The 21,452-nt window shown below is 40.8% G+C and overlaps 1 protein-coding gene across 1 annotated transcript in view; it reads right to left on the bottom strand.

The window, feature by feature from the left end:
• HDAC8 (histone deacetylase 8) overlaps nucleotides 1-21,452 on the bottom strand; it is a gene marked incomplete in the record, with an annotated part of 1,681,410 nt that overhangs the window by 796,705 nt on the left and 863,253 nt on the right. The window contains 1 exon segment of the mRNA XM_044057032.1: nucleotides 8,644-8,752. Within this exon segment, the coding sequence (XP_043912967.1) occupies nucleotides 8,644-8,752 (109 nt within the window).

The raw sequence follows: 21,452 nt of genomic DNA, 5'->3' as shown, positions 1-21,452 counted from the left end.
GCGTTAGTTCTAAGGGAAACTCTGTCACTCTAAAATACTAGATACAGAGGCTTATATGAAAGAGCTTGCAACTCTGAGATTCATCTAGATGATGTTACTAAGAAAAATGTTTTCCAAGTAAGAAATATGAGCTCTGCTGTGGATACAGGTTCAAATGGGGACTGCATCGGAGCTTGTAGCATAAATGTTCCATGGAGGTGCTAGGTCTCTAATGGGAGGTCTTAGTAGAAAGGTACCTTTCAAGAAGCCTTTGGAAATTTTCAGTGAAGCTATTAGAATGTGTGTGTCCAACATGAAAATTTAAATTTCCGCCAACTGTACCTTATTAAAGAGATCAGATAAAATACTCTAGTATGGATGGAACAGGTGCAGAAAAGTGGTCCGGGTCTTTACAGAAGGCCTACATAGAAAATCTCTTCCATTTACTCTGGTAAATTTTTCTAGTGGACAGTTTCTAAGAAGTATCAAGAATACTAATCAACACAAGGGAAAGTCTGGCATCTCTGGCTATGCTTAAAATTGGAGGAACCATTCAGTTAATTTTACGGACTTCTGATCTGGAAGAGGTAGCCCAGATGGTTGTGTTAGTAGATTTGGATAATGATCCATCATCCAAGGGGGATGTACAAGTAGAGGCCATACGTAGGGGAACCATGTCTGTCGGGGCCCAAAAGGAAGCAATGAATATCACCCTGGCCTTGCACTATCTTGCTTTCTGTGTGAATTTGTTCATTAGGGCCAAGGGAGGGTATACAGGAGGCTCAGGGGCCAAGTGTGGACCAGACAGTCCCCGGTAAGTCTCCCTGTGATGGAATGAGGACAAAATATCTGCTGCATTTGTTGTTTAGATGGGATGCAAAAAGGTAGCAGTAAGGTTTACCCAAAGAATGAATATTAAACACGTCACTGTAGGATTGAGGGACTAGCCATAAGGCATCAGGACCCTTCTGTTCAATTTGTCTACTAGTACACTGGACAACCTAAGGATGTGCACTGCTATCAGAGGACACTGTGAAGACATTGCCTATTACAAAACTCTCATGGCCTCTGAACAGATGATAAAAACATGTTCCCCTAGATTGATGATGCACCATACCACTGCCACATTGTCGATCTGTATGAAATCACACCCCTGGGGAGGAGATTCTGAAATGCTGCAATGCTAGGAGGACTGCCCTCAACTCCATGAAGTTGATGTGAAGATTGACTTCTACTTATGACCCATGTACCTTGAACCATTCTCCCTTCGAAATGCTCCCACGCACCCTAGAAGGAAGGCATCCATGGTTTCTGTTGCAATCGGTGATTCCAACTGGAAAGGATGACCCTGGGTTACAGTTGTGGACGTAACCCATCAAGGGATGTATTATTTGCAGATGCAAATAATTCAGATCTTTGAGTATAAAGGGTGAAAGGACTGAGACCACTTTACTGCTAAAGTCAACTGCAGTACTCTTATGTAGTATCTGGCTAGAGTAACCATTAAATTATAGATGCCATGAGTCTTAAGAGAGACAAAATTAACCTCGCTGGTGGTGATGGGTGATGTAGAACTTGTAAGTTTGTGAAGTGAAGTAACAGAACCATGAGCTGGAGAAGACTACCTGCAGGTTGATATCTAGGTGGCATCCTATAAAGAATATATACTATGCTTGATTCAGTCAACATTTTGGCAGATTTATAGTTACTCCGAAGTCCAGTAACAACTTGAGTACCTGGCCCAGGTGTTGCAGCAGTACAGTAGATTCTTGGAGGTAGCAGTCAGGAGCCAATCAGCAAGGTGGGGGAAGACTTGAATCCCCAGCAGATGCAAGTGCTCTGCTACCACTGCCTTGATCTGGGTGAACACCCCCAGGGGGGCTGTGGTTAGCACATCCAATCATCCTTCCTCAGGAGAGGTAAAATGAACTGAACTGTGACCATCTGGAATTTTGTCTGTTTCACAAACTGGTTTAGATGATGGAGATCCAAAACAGGTCTGAGGTCTCCTTCTTTTGGTACTAAAAAAAATCTCAAATAGACTCCAGAGTGTAACCGGTTGTTGGGGACATGCTGGATGACTCTTTTCTAGCAGCTTTGAAATTTCTATGGCTGCTAAGTCCCACTGACTGGGTGGAATGTTAGGGACTTTTTATTTTTTCCAGAGGTTGAAGGAAAAGGCAAGTGAATTGTCTCTAGACATTATATTTAGCACCCAGGAATGTGTTGTTATACTGTGCCAGGCTTGAAGATGCACAGACAGAAACCCCCAACTTCCTCTAGAGTGCAGCAGTTGGACAACCATTCAGGGGCACTGATAGGCTTTCTCAGTAAAAGGACAGTGAAAGCCATGGTAATGTGGTCAACCTCTGCCTCTACGGCATCGCCCGTTAGAATTTTTATTATACTTATTTATTATTTACTTATTTTACATTTGTTGATTGGGATTGTCCGACTGAGCTGAAGAGCCCTTTTTCAGCGGAGGCCCAGGGAGAAAAGCTCCAACATATTATACAATTTTCATTATAAATCAGCATTAAACAGCAATGTTACAGGATTATTACAAGGCATTAAGTAGCAATACAGAATTGCTTCTCCTCTGTCACAGGTAGGTCTATCACTTGGAAGTCTTCATAGGAACTCTGATTTGCGAAACCACATCTTCTCCCCACAATCGCTGGTTCCTAGAGAAAGATCTCTGCAGGGTAGAGAAGCAGACTCCAACTGCAGAGAGAGTTTTACCAGCTTGTTAATGCCTGGGTGAGTGTGCATTGTGTCTTATGTCTAAACAAGGCTGAACCCTCATAAGGGGCATTTACAAAGGACAACTTAAAGCCTTTCACAAAGTCATGAAGATGCAACCATGTGTGGTGGCACATTGTAATGCCAGTGCCTGCTGCTCTGGCCATGCCATTAGCTGCTTTAAAGAGTAAGCGCATGGCCACATTGGAGGAGGATTGCAGAGTGGAAAGCTGGAAGTCCACTGCTTTCTACACATCTGCAGCCAATAACCCTGAGAGGGACTTGGTGATCTCTTTAGTCGAGTCTCTCTGGAATCTGGTTAAATGAGCCAAATAATTCAGTGATCTATGGGAGAAAGCCACTGATGCAGAGGCCCACTTCCCAAATCTGTCCACTGCCCTAGATTCTCTGTTTGAAGGATGAATAAATGCACTCTCTTCTGATAGTTCTTTTCTGGTGGCTGCTACTGCTACTACCATAGCATCTACTGGTGGACCCTTACTCCAGTGTTTCCTGTTCTTAGGAGCAGCCACGATAGAATCCACTTTTTCGGGAATAAGCTCCACCACATCAGCATCTTTCCACTCCTATTGAGCCATAAGATCGATAAGGGGGTCAATGGGTAGTAAGACCCAGGATGGTGTTGGTCCTGAACCAAAGGCTTCCAAGAACACTGACTCATTCGGCAATGGGTCTTGGTATGACCAATTCCCACTCTACTTCATCAATTTTAGAATATCACCAAAGGTGACGTCTTCTGAAAGGGAGTGAAGGGAACCCTCCCCTTCCTCTAAGTCAGTGATTTCAATGAATGACTCTGGAGAAGAGTCCAAGTACTTCCATTTGCACATCTGCTTTCTGGGGGAGCAACAGATGGTTCAGAAAAAGAGGAGGAAATGAAAACGCAGATCCCTCATAAAATCCTCCAAAGCTAGTTACGAAAATAAAATTGACAAAGATTCCAAAGACAACCACAAGGCATTCTATAGCTATGCCAAGAGTCTAAATGGCAATGCTCAGATCTGCTCTGAGCTACAACAGAATGGCATTAAATATACTGATCCCAAGGATATAGCCAATATCCTGGCAGATCGATTCAGTACAAACTTCACCCCCTCTCACCCGCTAAAGGGCCCATCTCAATACCAAAAGATTGCCAAATTACGGTGAAAACGGCCAGACAGGTAAAAATGCACCCTCAAACGCTAAGAATACAGCATCCATGGGACCAGACGACATCCCATGCTGAGTAATACATGAACTACAAAATGAACTGGCACCTCACCTAAGTGTCATGTTTAATGATAGCCTCACCTCAGGCTTCATGGCACTGAGTGGCGCACAGCTACAGTTATCCCACTCCACAAGGGGGGATCCACCTTGGGATCAGATGACATCCCAGGCTGTGTACTACATGAACTACAAAATGAACTGGCACCTCACCTGAGTGTCATGTTTAATCATAGCCTCACCTCAGGCTTTGTGGCACTGAGTGGCGCACAGCTACAGTTATTCCACTCCACAAGGGGGATCCACCTTGGATCCCGGGAACTACCGTCCCATCACTCTGATGAGCCTGATCTGCAAGGCCATGGAATGTATTATCATGGAACTTATAAACAAAGACATTGGCAACCTTCAAACACTGGACCCCACCCAGTTTGGGTTCGTGATGGGCTGAGCTTGTCTCCTGAACTTGACTTGACTTCTTCGAATCAGTCTCCAGAGCCATGGACAAGGGTAATGTGGTCCACACAGCCTATCTGAACATCGCCAAGGCCTTTGACACCGTCCCCCACTCTGGAATCGTAGATAAACTTACTAAGTTGGGCATTAATCCCTATGTCACTCAATGGGTTGGCTTACTGACAGAACCTACACTGTAAAAGTAGCCGACTCCAAATCCAACTCCAGACAAGTAAAGTACCTCACGGTTCAGTCCTGGGACAGCTCTTGTTTGGCATCTAATTCTCTGAAGTACAGGCCAACACTAAGGGACTCTGGCTAACAAAGTTTGCAGATGACTGCAAACTGGGAGCCATTATTGAATCCCCAAATGATGTGGATATTCTACAAAAGGGCCTTACAGAAACAGATGCTTGGTGCCAGAGCCATGGGCTCAAGCTCAATGCCAAGAAATGCATAGTTATCCCCCCTTTGGGAAAAAACATGCACCCGTGAATTACCACATAGGTGGCAGTACACTAAACACCGAAAGTGTGATAAGACACTTAGGGACACAGGTGGACAGTGGTCTCACCTTCGATAACCAGATCTCCACAACAGTCAGGAAGTCCTTCCATGTGGCACACCTCATCACTAAGGGCTTTTCATCAAGAAAAAAGGAGGTCATTGTCCCACTGTATTCATCCCTCATCAGACCCATTATAGAATACAATGCCCTGTTGGTTATGTACCTCTCAAGACAGCTGCAACAACTGGAAAGGCCGCAGAAATACCTCACTAAAAGAATCACAGGCCTAAAGCAGATGCCCTGTGCTGACCATATGAAAAAACTCCACCTATACTCTGTCATATATCATCTACTCAGAGGCGATCTCTGCTTAACATACAAGGCCATGTCAAACCTAGAGCTGTTGGACATGATACACAAAGAAATCCCAATCCCTCAGAGACGCATGCTCCAGGAACCTCAACCTTGTCATCACAATGAACAAAATATGCTGGAGGGATAGGTTCCGGACCCAGAGACTCCCCAGACTCTGAAATAGACTGCCCATACATGTCAAGCAGAGTGCCTCCTTGGCCCTCTTCAAAAGGAATCTTCATGATTGGATGGGATACAGGAAATTCACCCTGGGGATCACATCAGTCGCCCAGCAAGACAGTGGTCCAGGGAAGTAAATACTGTGGGAAGAAATAGCCAGGGAATTGTTATGGCTAGGCTTGTATAGGCCTAGGGCCAATAGCCTAGTACCAACCTATGTAACCTATGAATCTCTTCAGAAGCCCTTAGGACATGCTGTCCCTGACAAGATTATGAGGAAGCAAACTCTGGATGGGTTGGGTGGAGCCATACTGGTTGCAGACACCTTCTCTTTGGAACTTGACAAAGCCCTTTTAAAAGCCGTGAAGGCTGAAGCAGCCACCAGCAGTGGAAATACCCTCCGATCTGAGGAAGTAAGGAAGGGGATTCCTCAACACCAATGACCCCTGGCCCCAAAGCTGATCTTGGATCCAAGCTGCCAAGAGACAAAGCCCCAAGAGGGAAGGATGGCTCTGAGAATCTTGGTGTCAACTTGCCCGCAGGAACTCTGCTTTAATGCTTCAGCTCCACATCTCAGCTCAATCCTATGGGAAGGAGGGAAGCTGTTGGCATCAAAATCATCAGAAGCTCCAGTGTGTCAACAAAGGTGCTCCGGTTCCATTCTGATCCAACACCGGACCAAAAGGACAAGTTGCTATGGGATTCCAGAAGAGGAAGGGTACCATGGCCAAATTCATAACTTTTCCAGGGGATGGTAGCAAGATAACCCAAATCTGGATTTGTGTCCTTAAAAATTCCTCATCACCCTATCAACATTCATTTCCATAAGACTTTGAGGTGAACGAGTGGATGCCGCCACTGAAGTTGTCAGGAGTACCTCCTTTCTTGGAGGATAGGAGAGTGTAGTCTAGGACTCACTGGTGCTGGTGAGTAACTGGCTCATGATAAAGGTGATCATGCCCAAGGAGTCATTAGATAAGATCTTTGAGTGGCTTTCAGGTTGAGCCACAGTGAAGACAATGGCTCCAGGGAGTGCTTTTGGTTGACTTAGTGGGTGGTTTGCTCTACTCTCTCTCTTATCCTTGTCCTATGCTTTATCTTTTCCTTTTCTCTTGTCTTTAGGTTTAGGATGATCTTTCTTGAAGGGGGAGTGAGAAGAGGTTGAAGGAGTAGCCTGAGTCTGTGCTGAAGGAGCCCTTTCAAAACAAGTTTGTCCCTTCTCGTCTGAAAGGCTCTGACAGTAAAGGCAGCACAGAACTAACAGTCCACATCCAAATGTGCATTCCCCAGGCAATACACGCACTTGGGAGTGTGGGTCCTGGTTTGGGAGTTTATGCCAATACTCTGAACACTTCTTGAATCTGGTGGATTCACACATGACAAGGATAACTTAAAAGTGAAGGTTATACCCAAAATACAGTTGTACTCTGAAGATCCAAAAATTACTACAACTAACATAAAAAACTATTTGTTGTTTAAAAAAAATAAACAAAAAAACCCTACTAGATAGGAAAGGCCAGGGAAACCCTAACAGCCTACCTAACTTATTAATAGCGAATACTACTCTTGATCTTAGCCAAAAGGTCAAAAAGGAAGATAAATACAAAAAAAAGAGAGAGATGAAACTCTCTCAAGGTAGAAAAGGAGTAGCTTTAATCCAAAAGGATACAGCAAGCTGAACTGAGAGCTCTTTCACATGTCAGTTGTCTGAGTAGCAAATGAGATCTGAGCAACTTACAACTTAGGTGGAGTCCAGGGAAGTCTGTGCCAAGGTTGGATCTAGTCAGATCAGACAACTCATACAACTGAAACAGATGAAAATAGACAACACTGGATCCAAAGCTTCTCATCCTTGTCAAACAATAACCCAACAGTCTCTGTGTAGAAAAAGTCCAAGGAGGACCTCAGATGCTTGAGCATGAGCCAAAAGGAGAATGTCATCAAGAGGAAGTTGCAGGATAAGGAAAGTCTAATTATTTTTGTCTCAGAAATAAGGGCCTTATTGTTCTTAAAATCCTCTTCACAAGGGATGATTGAAGGAGACAGTCTCCCCTTAAGTCAAGCTCCAGTACTGAACCACCTACATTCCCATGATGCACAAGGGGATGAGAAAATAACAGATGGGTTTTGAGTTGTCAGGAGACTGTGACATAGTACTGAAGTTAACAGCAAGCCAGGAGCAGCATCAGGTTGAGAGAGGCCTGTGTGGAGCCTTGCAGGGATGTTAAATAATCCCTCCCGCAACACATGGTTACATGGACAAGTCAAGCAGCTTGCACATGTCTAAAATTTGAGTCCCAGTGAGCTAAAAAGGAGAGAAGAGAAGAACCCACAGAAGCCTCCTCTACTCTTGCATGAAAACCTTTCGCAACTTAGGTATGGGGAAGAACAGGCAGTAAGGCGGAGACTCACAGATTCACACTTTGACCACCAAGCCTTCAAGTCTTCACCAATAAGCAAAAGGGGCTTTTACCAGTTCTACTAGTGGTCAGTTGTGTTCATAGACTTGAACCTTTGGTCGTTATCAGCAAAATACAATAAAGCTCTAATGGCTGTCCTAATATTGGTTGAACAACCACTTGATATCAAGTGGCACTCAAAGTTGGGACAAGCTGCAACGCAAGCAAGTGGTGTTTATCACAGGAACTCTGTCAGTGTTGTTTATTCTACATACATTCATAACCGGTCATGTGGTGATGTGACCCCAAATTAAGGTGTAGGAGATAAAACCCTGTTGATGGGGTGGGTGTGGAACCTTGTCTCTTGCTTCACCTGGAGCAAAAAAAAAAAAAAAAACAAACAAAATAAAAGACTTTTGTTGGACCTATTTTGTTAAAGGGCTCCATCAATCAACTGGATCTTGGCACAGCATAATCCATTTCAATTCTTAATTTAATTAGCCATTGAATAATCAAACAATTAAGAAGGGCACCCATTTAAAAGAATTCTTCTTTTACAAACAATAGATGCACTGACACACACACACTGATAAAATACAAATAAAAATGTCTACATTTTGAACAATGAGTTTCTGCTTCAGAAATGAGGAATAAGTAATGATTCTCATTTCTTTCAACCATGCAAAACCCTGTAAGTTTGCCAGAACAATCCAAGTTATGAACTTATGAATACTAGTGGAGTTAAAAAAGCAGAAACAAAAAAGGTTATTCAGTATTAGTGGCACTCCAACCTACCTCTCACAAACATGGAAGTATCTGTCATCCTGAATACCATCTTGAAGGGGTACATTTACAGAATACCACCTTCCTTTTCCAAGGCCAATATCAGTTACATCTCCAGTACCTGCAGAAAAGAATACAAATATTAAAAAAGCTGTGAAGACCTTCGGCCTTGAACAGTAGCATAGCAAGCAGCATTTTGCAAAATCTCCTTTTCATCCATGTTTAATGCCCCTAATTACATCCATGGAATTTTGTGGCAAACAAAAATACAGAAATAGATGCAGTATATTCCCGGACTCTTTAAAATACCTGACAAAAAATTATTCCAGATCCAAGTATTGCTTTGAATGGTTTTAGTTAGCAGTACAAGGCAGTTGCAAAAGGCTTAGCAAATTAGAAAAAAAAATCCTTCAAAACTAAACAGAGGTTTTGAAAGCCATGGCTAGGTAAAGTTCACATAAATTTGACATATCTAGCAGTTAACTCATAACGTTAAGGCTGTGAGCTGTAGCTCTTGTGGTACAGGGTTTCATTTCTTCAGCCCTCATTTGCCTACTATGTGACCTTAAGCAAGTCAGTTAACCAGATATTGCTTCCAGTTCACCCCTGAAAAAGTACCGTCTCTCCAATGATCTTACCTGGTTACCAAATAGGCATTATTGTTAAATTTTACATACACAGCAGCATACTAACAAAGTAAAAATATCTAAAACAGCAGCAGCTCAAAAAAGCAGAAAAAGTGCACATTCAAATAAAACCAAATAAAATAACAATTACAAAAGTGGATAAGCTACATCAAGGCACCAGAAAGAAGAACTGTACAAGATATGGAGTTGTTCACAGTCCAAATACATACTTGTTAATTGTGCATTTACTTCGAGGCTCTTCAAATCAATAAATGGTAGAAACAAATAAAAAAATATTCTACAGTAAAAAACTTTTAGGGCCAAAACATATTTCAGAAATACCCTTGCTACCTACATGAACATTTTTTTTCATAATTTAAACCTTAATGATCTTATCAACTGGCATGGAAACCAGAAATACAGAAATGGTCTATTCAGTCCTCTTTGCAAACCTCTGGTTGACCAGCTAACTAAACATATCAAACACTAAAAATAAGCAAAATATAAACAATGTCCAGGAAAAAAAAATCAGCATTTTCTTTAAATTAGGTGTGTGCTAGACAGGTTTTATGAATTTAAAGCTATCTATGATTGTTAAACATAACTGTTTATGGTGCTGTGGTGAAGTACAGTTTTCCATGGCTCTTTATGAACAATGGAAGATTATTTCAGATTACCAAAAAGAAGCTTCTGGGGTCTTGGTGCACTGAATAAGTTGTATGCCTTCCATATACTGATACGTCTCCTCATCTGTCAATTATGAGGAGTGATCCTAGAAAGGACTGCCTATACTCAGTTTGTAGCAAGTGTCCCAACAGTCTGTCATATCATTGCCTGTTTTCCTGTAAATCATTTCAGACCCATCCATCCATTTTCCAATAACCCACTTTTTCCCTTACAGGGCTGCTTGTAAGCCAGAGTCAATCACAGAAGTACAAGGCCTTGAAACTCATTCTGGGTAGGGCACAGGTCTGCTGTAAAATGCACACTCTTACTCATTCACATACTACATATGCATACCTATAGGCAATCTGGAGAATACCAATTTACTTACTGACTGCATGTTTTGAGGCAATAGAAGGAAACCAAAGCACCTGGATAAAAAACACAGAAAGACAGGGCATGCAGAGTCCACAGGGAAGGCACTCCAGCCAAGAAATGAAGAGGAAAATCTCCTACTATGAGATGGTAATGCTACTCAATGCACAGTTGTGTCACCCTAGTTTCAAAACCATGTCAAAGCATTATACTACAAAAGCCTGCATCTTTCAGATGCTGTAATATTATAGCAATAACCCACGCCTGGGTGTGGGTAATGCGGGATTTACCCACGGTTGGCGTGGTTTGGTCCCGAGGCGGCCGAGGACCAAACAAAGACAACCGTGGGTAATCCATTACCACACCCAGGCGTGGGTTATTGCAATTATACTATGACATTATTTAAGAAAAGAAATAATTACTTTTCTTAAATAATGACATTGTATAATGCCTCTTTGCTGCCCTTCCGCAGCTGTCTGGTATCCGCGGCAGTTCTGATGTACTGCGCATGCCTACGCAGTACATCAGAGCCGAGGCCAAAAGCAATGGAGAAAGCAAGATCTCCGTTGCTTTTTACTGTTTCGCTATGTTAAATGGGTTTAACATAGCGAGACAGCTTTAAAATAGGCAAAGGAGATGTCCGTTGCTTATTTTAAAGCTGTCTCGCTATGTTAAACCCATTTAACATAGCGAAAAAGTAAAAGCAATGGAGATCTTGCTTTCTCCATTGCTTTTAAACCTGTCTCGCTATGTTAAATGGTTTAACATAGCGAGACAGCTTTAAAATAAGCAACGGAGATCTCCGTTGCTTATTTTAAAGCTGTCTCACTATGTTAAACCCATTTAACATAGCGAAACAGTAAAAAGCAACGGAGAAAGCAAGATCTCCGTTGCTTTTTACACACTGTGTCACTATGTTAAAGGAGTTTAACATAGCGAGACAGCTTTAAAAAAAGCAACGGAGATCTCCGTTGCTTTTTTTAAACCTTTCTCGCTATGTAACTCTTTTAACATAGCGAGACAGTGTTTTAAAAGAGACTTATATTAATGGAAAAAGTCCAGGCGACCGGATCTTTTTCCATTAGTATAAGTCGATTTACAAAGTGCACGCTGGCCAATCAGCGTGCACGTTTTGGAATATTAATGGGGGGGTCATGGTATAATGTGTTATAATCTATGACATCAAAAGTTCTTAAGACATCTAGAAAGAGAGGAGCCATAAAATGGGCCCCGTCACAGTTTGCAGAGACACAATTCACCAGTTTAATAATAGTAATCCACTTACGAGTTTTTCTGAAGGTGTACTGCATTTGTTCCACTTTGTTAGAGTCAGCAAAATGATGAAAACAATAAAGATGCATCCCTGGTGTTTGCATAGTTTTCAGTTTAGCTGTAGTATTTTTGAGGTTATTAGAGGTACATGGAGAACTGCAGCTGGACTACACTTTCCAGAATCACAGTAAAATGAACACGTGAATAGTTTGGTCTATTTCTTGAACCAGAGTCCCTTGTTAACCTTATGGGTACTGCAATAGGACCATTGAGGGAGTTTCAAACCAGGCGCCTGGAAATCAGAATCTACACCAACTATATTAGAAGTAGTGAATATAGTAACAGAGATAAAACAACCAGAACTGAGATCTTTAGAAAAGAGTAGGAGCAAACTACATAGGAAAAAATGGGAAATGTGGGAACAATATATACAGGGCAGGAATGAGGTTTAAAAGAAGACATGACTTAAATGAGCTATGCTAATCATCATCATTGGCTCCCTTTTTTCCATTTTTCTACATGAGGTCAGGGTATCATGTTAACTGTCACCAACTCTCTCCATTTAGTGCCACACTCCTGCCTTCTTCAACATTCATGCCTGACTGTCGCAGATCTTCTTTCACACAATCCATCCAGATCTTTGCTATATCCTCACTTCCTCTTACCTTCTTTCTATCTGTCCCAAATCTTCCTCACCAGATTGTCTTCTGCTTTTTTACATGTGCCCAAACCACTGTAATCTGTTTTCTTTGACCTTTTCTGCAATTGGAGCTACTTTGGCTTCTGCTCTTATGTCCTCGTTTCTTCGTCTGTTCCACAGTGTGCTTCCTTTCACCTTTCTCAGGCACTTCATTTCCATCACCTCTAGCTTCAACTGTTCTGCCTTTACTGCCCAGGTTGCTGTACCATACAGTAGTACTGGTCGCACCACTGTCTTGCACACCTTACTTTTCAGCTTCTTTCGCATTCTTCTGTCATAGACTACACCTGATACTTTATGCCAGTTGGCTGCAGCCCTTCTGATTCTAGCTTTGACCTCTTCATTCAGACTACCCTTCTCCTCAACTACTCCTCCCAGATACTTGAAGCTGTTTACCTGTTCCACTATCTTCCCTCCTATCTCTATTTCTCAACTTCTTCTGATTTCCCCATTTTGCTGCCATTACCACTGGCTTATCTGTGCTTAGTTTCATCCCATGTATCTTCAGATTTGCATTCCATTTTCCTATCCTTTACTGGAGTTCTAGCGCAGAGTCTGCCTGTACTGCCACACTGTCTGCAAACAGCAGCTTTGTTGATCCGTTTCCTCCAACCTGCTTGCTAATGTAGTCCATCACCAGTATGAACAACAGTGGGCTCAGAGTGGAACCCTGATGTACACCCACTGGGAATCCCTCTGTGAGGCCAAACACTGTCCGTACTTGAGTCATTGGGTCCTTGTACACAGCCGGCACTAATTCTACCAATGTTTCTGGGACTTCAAACCACCGCAGCACTGCCCAGATCAGCTTTCTTGGGACCTTGTCATATGCTTTCTCCAAGTCTAGGAATGCCCAGTTGGACTCTCTCCTCATCTCTAGCTTCTTCTCAAGTATCTGTCTAAATGCAAACATCGGGTCAGTTGTGCTGCATCCTAATTTGAATCCAAACTGCTCATACGCAGAGTAGTAGAATGTAAGAAGGGAGATGAGCTTAATGTTTGACTGAAAATGATTGGATATATTTTAAGTGATGTACAATGTTTGAAAATCAGTGTGTGTCAGTATGGTCTGTGATGCAAAATGCTTGCAACTAGGATTGTATTGGTGTGGTTTGTTTTCATTTATATAAATGTAGGATTGCTTATTGCTTATGTTGCAAGTGGTGGTTTAATAAAACTGTTTCTTGTTTAAAAAAAGGGGGCAGGAATTGAATAATTTATATAATGTTGCTTATGATATATAGCAATATAGGTGAAGTATAATGCCTGTAAATGTTAATACAGTTTGATTACTTTTGTATAAATGTAAATTTGCCTACGTCACAAGTGATAATTCAATAAAGGTGTGCATATGTGTGTGTGTGTGTGTGTATACATATATATATATATATATATATATATATATATATATATATATATATATATATATATATATATATATATATATATATATACATACATACATACACACACACACACACACACACACACACACACACACACACACACACACACACACACACACACACATACATATATACATATATACAGGTTTACTATCATATACCCAAAATGCACTCGGTCAACTGTTCACATGGTCGACCGAGAGTGTGCGAAATTCACAATGTCAAACACTGGAATTGCCGAAATACATGTTGACTGTTACCTAGGGATAGGTTTTAACATGGGTTGAGATAAGGGCAGATGTGTATTTCGGCAATATCAGTGTTCGACACTGCTTACGGTCGACATTCTGATTTTCAAACAAAGTGGTGTTGACCGACTTCACTTCGAATAAATGATAGCAAACCATATATATATATATATCTATATATATCTATATATATCTATATATCTATATATATATATATATATATATATATATATATATATATATATATATATATATATATATATATATGCACACATATATATATCAAAAGGCACCTATGACAGACGTCTTCTCCTCTTGCTCACTCTTAGTCAAAGTCTTTCTCTTATTTTTGAGCTGAACAAGGATGAACCATCACAGCAGGGATTCAGAATGGATGCTTTAAGGCTGTCTACAAAATGACATAACCTCATCAAGGCATGACAGCATATGCCTATAGCTGCCCAGTCAGTTACACTACAGTGTAGTCTCAAGGACACAATGGTGATTAACAAAAGGGAAAAGAGTTGGACTTGCATCTGCTTCCTAGTGTCTGGTGTAGGGGTCTCCCCAGAGAGAATCCAGGGTCATCCTGCTCCTTCCACACCTAGGATGGATAAAGCAGATCCATCCAGTCCTCTATCATTTTCTTTTTTCCTGGTGCTCATCTTGGTATCAGTGGCTTTACAGCCAAAGCCAATCTTGTTGCCAAGCACACACTGTCCACTGACAAAGACAGCAGGTCCAACACATTTGACTCCAAAACCTTTAAAACCAAATGCATCTCACAGCCGATTAGTCAGTACTGATTTGTTTAGGTCAATTCATGGCTTTGAGCTCTTTCATGAGTACAACTAATTTTTGAAGTGTTGAAACTATTTAGTTTATGGATAGGCAAACTCTACAAAATATGATACATGAAATAGTAATGGTAGTTTAGTATCAGTGTTGTCATTATTCTTCCGAGTTGAAGTTGACTATGCTCCTAGTGGACTTGGTAGATCGAACTTAGGAAAGAGCTGGGTCTGGAGCCCATGTACCATGACAGCTCCCTCTCAGAGGAGCTGCTGCTCCCTATACTGCCCTTTCATGGGGACTATCATATATTACTATGGTGTAGGTGTCAACTGCTATTGATACCGAACGTCTGGGTATTAACAGCTCTGTCAGACTCGAAGCCAAAGCAAAAACTGCCAGAGTCAGCTTTACTTTAGTAGCCACAGAGGAGCACAGAGAACTGTGTGCGTGTTTCCTTCTCTTTTACCCTTTCCTTATCTTTCTCTTTTTTTAATGTTTTTGTTTAAATTTCATCACTTTTTGATGGCTGAGAGGTAGTTTCATCTGTTCAGTCTCCTAAGGTAGCAGGGCGAAGGGCTTTTAGTATTAATTTGTTCTTATATTGATTAAACATTTTGTCCCAAATGCCTTACAAATGTTACACTGGACACTGAGGTGCACTGGCCCAGGCAGACAGCTCATTGGTCATGCATATCTTGGGAGGCATCTTGTGGCTGCATTTGGAACATTTATTTAAAACTCACAACTTTCTCCATACTGTCAAACTTTGGTAAAAAACAAAGATAAGCCAACAAATTGGAAAAAGGTAAGAAAATGAAAGGAAGAAAGTACAACTGTGTAAGTAAACTTACAGTAGATGTTCGAATGATCACTTTTGCAGTAGTCGTGGCTATATGGGTTATATTCTTCCAAAGATGTAACAGCTGGCCAGATTTCAAAGCTTCAAAACACCTTCAATGCACCCAGTCAGCTCAAGTTGAGCTGACTAAAAGGACAGGTTTGGGTGTAAAGCTCATCAGAACGTTCATGCCAACAGAGAGCGGGAGGCTAAGCCCTGAAAGGGCAATGTTTAAAACAAAAAAAAAACATTTATTCACATACTGGCATAAACAACACACTAAGAAACAAAAGGTGTGGAAGGAGAGAGCAGCTACTGCGACAGTGATCATTCAAATATTTGTTGTTATGGAAAGTATACTTACACAACTGTACTATATTCATTATATTGATTACTAATGCAGTAGCCTTACCTATATGGGTAGCTTACCCTAGATTACTACATTTGAATGGTGGAAATGGAATAATCCAGGATCCCTGAAGAATGGTCCTAGCAAAGCCTGGTCTAGACCTAGAGAAGGAATCAAGTTTGTAATGTGCTGTATGTGGACAGGACCAAGTTGCTGCTTCAATAATCCAACCCTTTCCAAAAAGACATAGATGAAACCAAGGCACTGGTACAGTGGGGCCTTGACCCTGCCTGGAATAGTTAGCTGTGGAGAGTATAACAAAAGCTAATAACCTGTGATAACTTAGAAATACTCTGTTTTGACAAAGATTGTCCCTTCTTTTACCTCCACAAGAAATGAGCAACTTATCTGAATATCTGAAAGATTTAGTTCTGTCAAGATGGTACCAGACATGTTTGTGGACATCCAAGCTATGCAGTATCCTTTTCTCCTTCATTTTCAGGTTTAGGAAAGAAAACAGGTAGAAGAATAGTTTGGCTTAAAGTAAATTCAAATACCAATTTATGCATAAAAGAAGGCTTAGTTCTCAATGGAACCATGTCTGTGGAAAATGAGATTGGATTGACTCACCTTAACAGCTTGAAATTCAAACAACCTTCTTGCAGAAGTCAGAGTAACCAGTAAAACAGTTTTCCAGGTTATCTGGTTTAAATGTTGCAAGTGTTAGCTTCTCAACTTAAAATTAAGATCCTAAAGAGGGGCCACCGGCTTTCCTGGAGGCCTCTTGGGTAAAACCCCCTTTCAAAAATATTTTGACATGAGACTGCACTGAAAGAGTAGTATACATGGGCAGACATGCTGAAATGGCCGATAAAAAAACCTTAATGGAGGATTAAGAAAGGACACAAGATAGTAACTCACACAAACATTGTAAAAATCAGTGAACTAGGCCTGAATGGGTGTCAGTTACACTGTTGGCAACAACTAGCAACAACTAGAAAACCTTTTCTATTTGCTAATATAGAATTCTCTAGCAGCAGGTTTTCTTGTCTCCATTAGTATCTGCTGCACTTCCTCAGTAAACAGGTACCTAAAGGGAATTAAGACTCCATTACGCAGGAAGTCAAGTGAAGTTGATTGGTGTTGGGGTGTACCACACACACACACCTGATCTTGTGCGAGTACATCCATCCTGTGAGGAAGCTTGTGGAAATTACCCTGGTCATTTCCAAAAGAAGGGACAGCCACTGCTGCCTGGGCCAGAAGGAAGTCACCACAGTGACCTTGGGGGACTCCAACTGAATCTTCAGAAGAACCCTGGATATCAGTGAAAAAGAGTTAAAGGCATGCAGGAGCATTACTGTCTAAAGGGAAAAAAGGCATCAGTCATTAAAGCCTTATTGCATGGAGTCCTGAAGCAAAATCTTGCTAACTAATTGTTCAGAGAGTAGGCAAATAGGTCTATTTAAGGAACTCTCCATAGATGACTCAAATCATGGAAGACTTTCCTACTACTCTTCCTACTACTCTGCGCTTTCCTACTACTTTACTTTCCCTCTCTCTTTACTCTATCTGCTTCAGTCTACCTCCTTTTAGAGTATTTTGTTTCTTCTTTCCTCTATGCTAATCTCTCTCAACTTTCCCTTCTCTTTTCTTAAACTGCTTCCCTTCCTCCTCTCCTACTTTAGTGCTTCTCTTTCTCCTTCTGTTACTAAGATTAGTTCTATATAATATTATAAATCAATTTTGCTCTCTGTTTTGTGCCTTGTTCTTGATGTTATTTCAGCTAATTAATGTTATTCTTAGAAATGTGATTCTCTTTATGTATATATCTGTTATTGGGTACTATATTTTTTTATTTGTCTTTTCATCTATGATGATTTGTCCTTTTGCTTGTTTATTGTAACTTTTTTGTTAAAATTTATGTGGAGCTTTTCTCCCCGGGCCTCTACTGAAAATGGAAATGTATCCAGCTAGACTAGCCCGGTCAACAAATGTAAAATAAAATAAAATAAATAAATAAAATAAATAAGACGCCCTGACCTAGTTTCCATTCATTAGCATCTGCATTCTCCTGCTTAGCTTATCTGCCACGCAGTTTTGCTCTGACAGACTGTAGGAATCCTGCAGAGTAAGATTTTGCTTGTGAAGCTGTATCTCAAGCTAGCATGGCTAGTCAGCAAAGGGGATGCAACCTAGTTACCCCTTCATTGTTGATGTACCACATGACTGTGGTATGGTCTGTACCAACTTGAAGAGGTCACAGGGACCAAAGATGATTCGGAGAGTTGACTGCCTTGATCAAGTCAAGCATCTCTTATATTTATGTGTTTGTCCCTGTCTTAGGTGTCCTACATGCCCTGCACTTTTATCCCTTCTGACACTGCTCCCCAAGCAAAACATGAGATGTATGTGGTGACTGACTGCTTTGGAGAAGGTAGGGAGAAAGGCAGACCTGGATTTAATGAAATTTACTGTACCCATCAAGTGATTTTGCATCTGACACCCTAACTGGGACATAAAAATACAAAAGATGTTGGTGCTGGGGTCAGAGAGACTCACAATATCACTGTATCTTTCTCATGTGGAGTCTTGCCAGGGTTATCATGAAAATCGTAGATGATAGGAGACCCAAAATGCTGAGGTATTCCCTGACAGTGACCAAAGTCTCAGTGAAAAACATTAAGAATAGATCTAAATATATCTATTTTTTTTCCTGTGGAAGAAAAGCACTTTGAACTTTAGTGCCTAGCTGAACCCCGGGAACACAATCTTGTATGAAGGAGTCAAAAAAAGACTTTAGAATGCTCACTTGAAATCCCATCTTTTGTAAGAGCTCTCTCACTTGAGAGAGATATTCTTAACATTTAGAAAAAGATGCTACAAAAATAAGCAAGTCGTCTAAATATAAAAAATCTCAGCAGGAACAACAACGTAATTCAACCAAAAGGTACAGGACGGCACAACGAATCCTCAGCTTGAACAGGTCACAATTTATTGATTAACGATACAACACAAAATGTCCAGACCAAATTCTATATGTGACAAAGTTAAGCGCTTTCATCTGTCTTATGCAGACTTCCTCAGAGAACAGTTCTGAGGAAGTCTGCATAAGACAGATGAAAGTGCTTAACTTTGTCACATATAGAATTTGGTCTGGACATTTTGTGTTTTATCGTTAATCAATAAATTGTGACCTGTTCAAGCTGAGGATTCGTTGTGCCGTCCTGTACCTTTTGGTTGAATTAAATATAAAAAATGTGGATACATTGTAGACTACAAGGAGCTACAACTAGAGCTAGACACTTTGTGAACACTCTTGATGCAATGGATAGTTTAAAGGGTAAGGCAGTGAAAAAGAAAGTATGTACTTACCATAAAGTTTCATCTGTGTTGTCCATTTTCATTCTTCCACAACTGATGGGTTTGGATTTGAACCACTGGATCAGACTCGGCCACTGCAAAAGCTCGTGGCAACAGAACTCACGAGAGTCTCCCCGTACGCAGAATGCACCAACCTGAAATACCTCAGATCTTGTTTGCTGGCTACAGCATAAGGAAGTAATTCTCATACAAATAGACATAAATGTAAATATAGAAAAAAGGCTAGACAAGCCTTTATCTGAAGCTTTATCATGCCTGGAGTATACAGGAATTTTATATCCACTCACTCTTCCAGAAAAACATAAGGATGGAGGGTGGTGAGTGGAGTTGAGGAAGAATGAAAATGGACAACACAGATGGAATGTTATGCTAAGTACAGAACTTCTTTATCTGATGTTGTCAATATTCATTCTGCCCTCAACTGAATGGACAGAGTCCACATCCACAGCTACTTAAATCCCAGCGTGGACTCAAGAAAGGATATTCCTAAGCACTATTAAGCCAAATGTTGCTCTGTTTCTTGAAATCAAATCTAATTTGAAATGAGTGATGAAAGTATGGGGAGATGCCCAAGTTGCTGTCACACATATTTCAACCATTGACTCTCTGGAATTAAAAACAGAGAAAACTACTACGGACCTGGTTGAATAAGCACATATCTCTGTCTTAGTAATGGAACATTCAATTTCTTGTAAATAAAGGTAATACAACCTGTAAACCATCTGGCTAGGGTGACTTTGGACACTGGTTTACCCAGTCTCACATCCGCAAATGTTACAAATAATGGATCTGTAGTTTTGATATCTTTGTTCCATGTAGACAATGTAGACAACATTAACACTCTTGAAACTGTCCTTAATTGGCTCACAACATCCTTTCCACAAGAAACCATAATCCTTGGTGACTTTAACATTGATTGGAACTGTTGTAACTCTTCCCAATCTAATACTCATATAAACCTATATGGTTTCAGTCAAACTATTACCTCCCCTACCAGAACCCATAAACCTAGCAACAAGCAAACCATCTTAGACTGGATTATAGTTAACAGTAACCCCCATTCCTATAAATCAGGTATACTTCCTGATGATATCAGTGACCACTCTCTCATCTTCATTATCAGACAAAAACCCTCATTTCCAAACAACCAATCTATAGAACTGTCCATAACAAAAAACACCTCAACCAAGCTAGCTTTCAAGCTGAACTCAAAGCTTGCAATTGGACACCCCTTAAATACCTACCACTTGACAAAGCTGTCTCATACTTTAATAATAAATTTCTACAAATCCTAGAACACCATGCCCCCTCTCGAACAGTCAGAACTAAGAACAAAACCTACACCTTGGCTCACTAAGGAGACAAGACAAAAAATCCTTCAAAGAAATCGAATTTGGTCGGAATGGAGAAATACTAAAAACCCAACTGATCATGAAATCTTTAGACAGTTAAGAAATTCTACAGAAAAATCAATAGTCCAAGACAAAAAGAACTACTACCATAAGCTCCAACAAACACAAAACAAAAACCCTCAAAAATTTTGGTCAGTTATAAATTCCCTACTCCACCCTGGCCACTCCAAAACTCCAACCCCAGCTAACTTAGCCCAAAATTCTCCCAGCCAAATTGCAAATTCCTTTAATAACTTCTTTGTGGACTCTGTCCAAACATTCGCTAGTACCTTATCACCAGCCAGCATCCCCAACACACACTCACAAAACACTTTACGTCCTCCTCTCCAATTACAGCCTGTTCCCACCTCTCTCATCCATGCCCAGCTTCAAAAACTAAAATCATGTACCCCCTCAGCTGACCTCCTTCCAGCTGAATTCCTGCAAATGGCTGCTGGAGTACTTGCTTACCCTATCTCTATCTTAATTAATAGGACCATCACATAATGTACTGTACCATCTCTTTGGAAGGTCTCATATTATACCTCTACATAAAGGAGGCAACTCAACTGAACTTTCTAACTACCGCCCCATCGCTCTACTTTCTCCTTTAGCTAAAATCATGGAGAGATGCATTCACCAGCAACTTCTCGATCACCTCCTCCAAAACAATCTTTTAGCCAACTGCCAGTATGGTTTTAGGCCTTTTCACAGTACTACTACTGCACTTTTATCTTTCTCTGACTCTATTAATAAAAATCGTAACAACAACTT

This window comes from Protopterus annectens, chromosome 15.part0, assembly GCF_019279795.1.
Source record: "Protopterus annectens isolate FY-2018-M chromosome 15.part0, PAN1.0, whole genome shotgun sequence".
NCBI classification, from domain to species: domain Eukaryota; kingdom Metazoa; phylum Chordata; order Ceratodontiformes; family Protopteridae; genus Protopterus; species Protopterus annectens.
The sequence above is the reverse complement of the archived record's forward strand: the minus strand, read 5'-3'. Positions and strand labels throughout refer to the sequence as shown.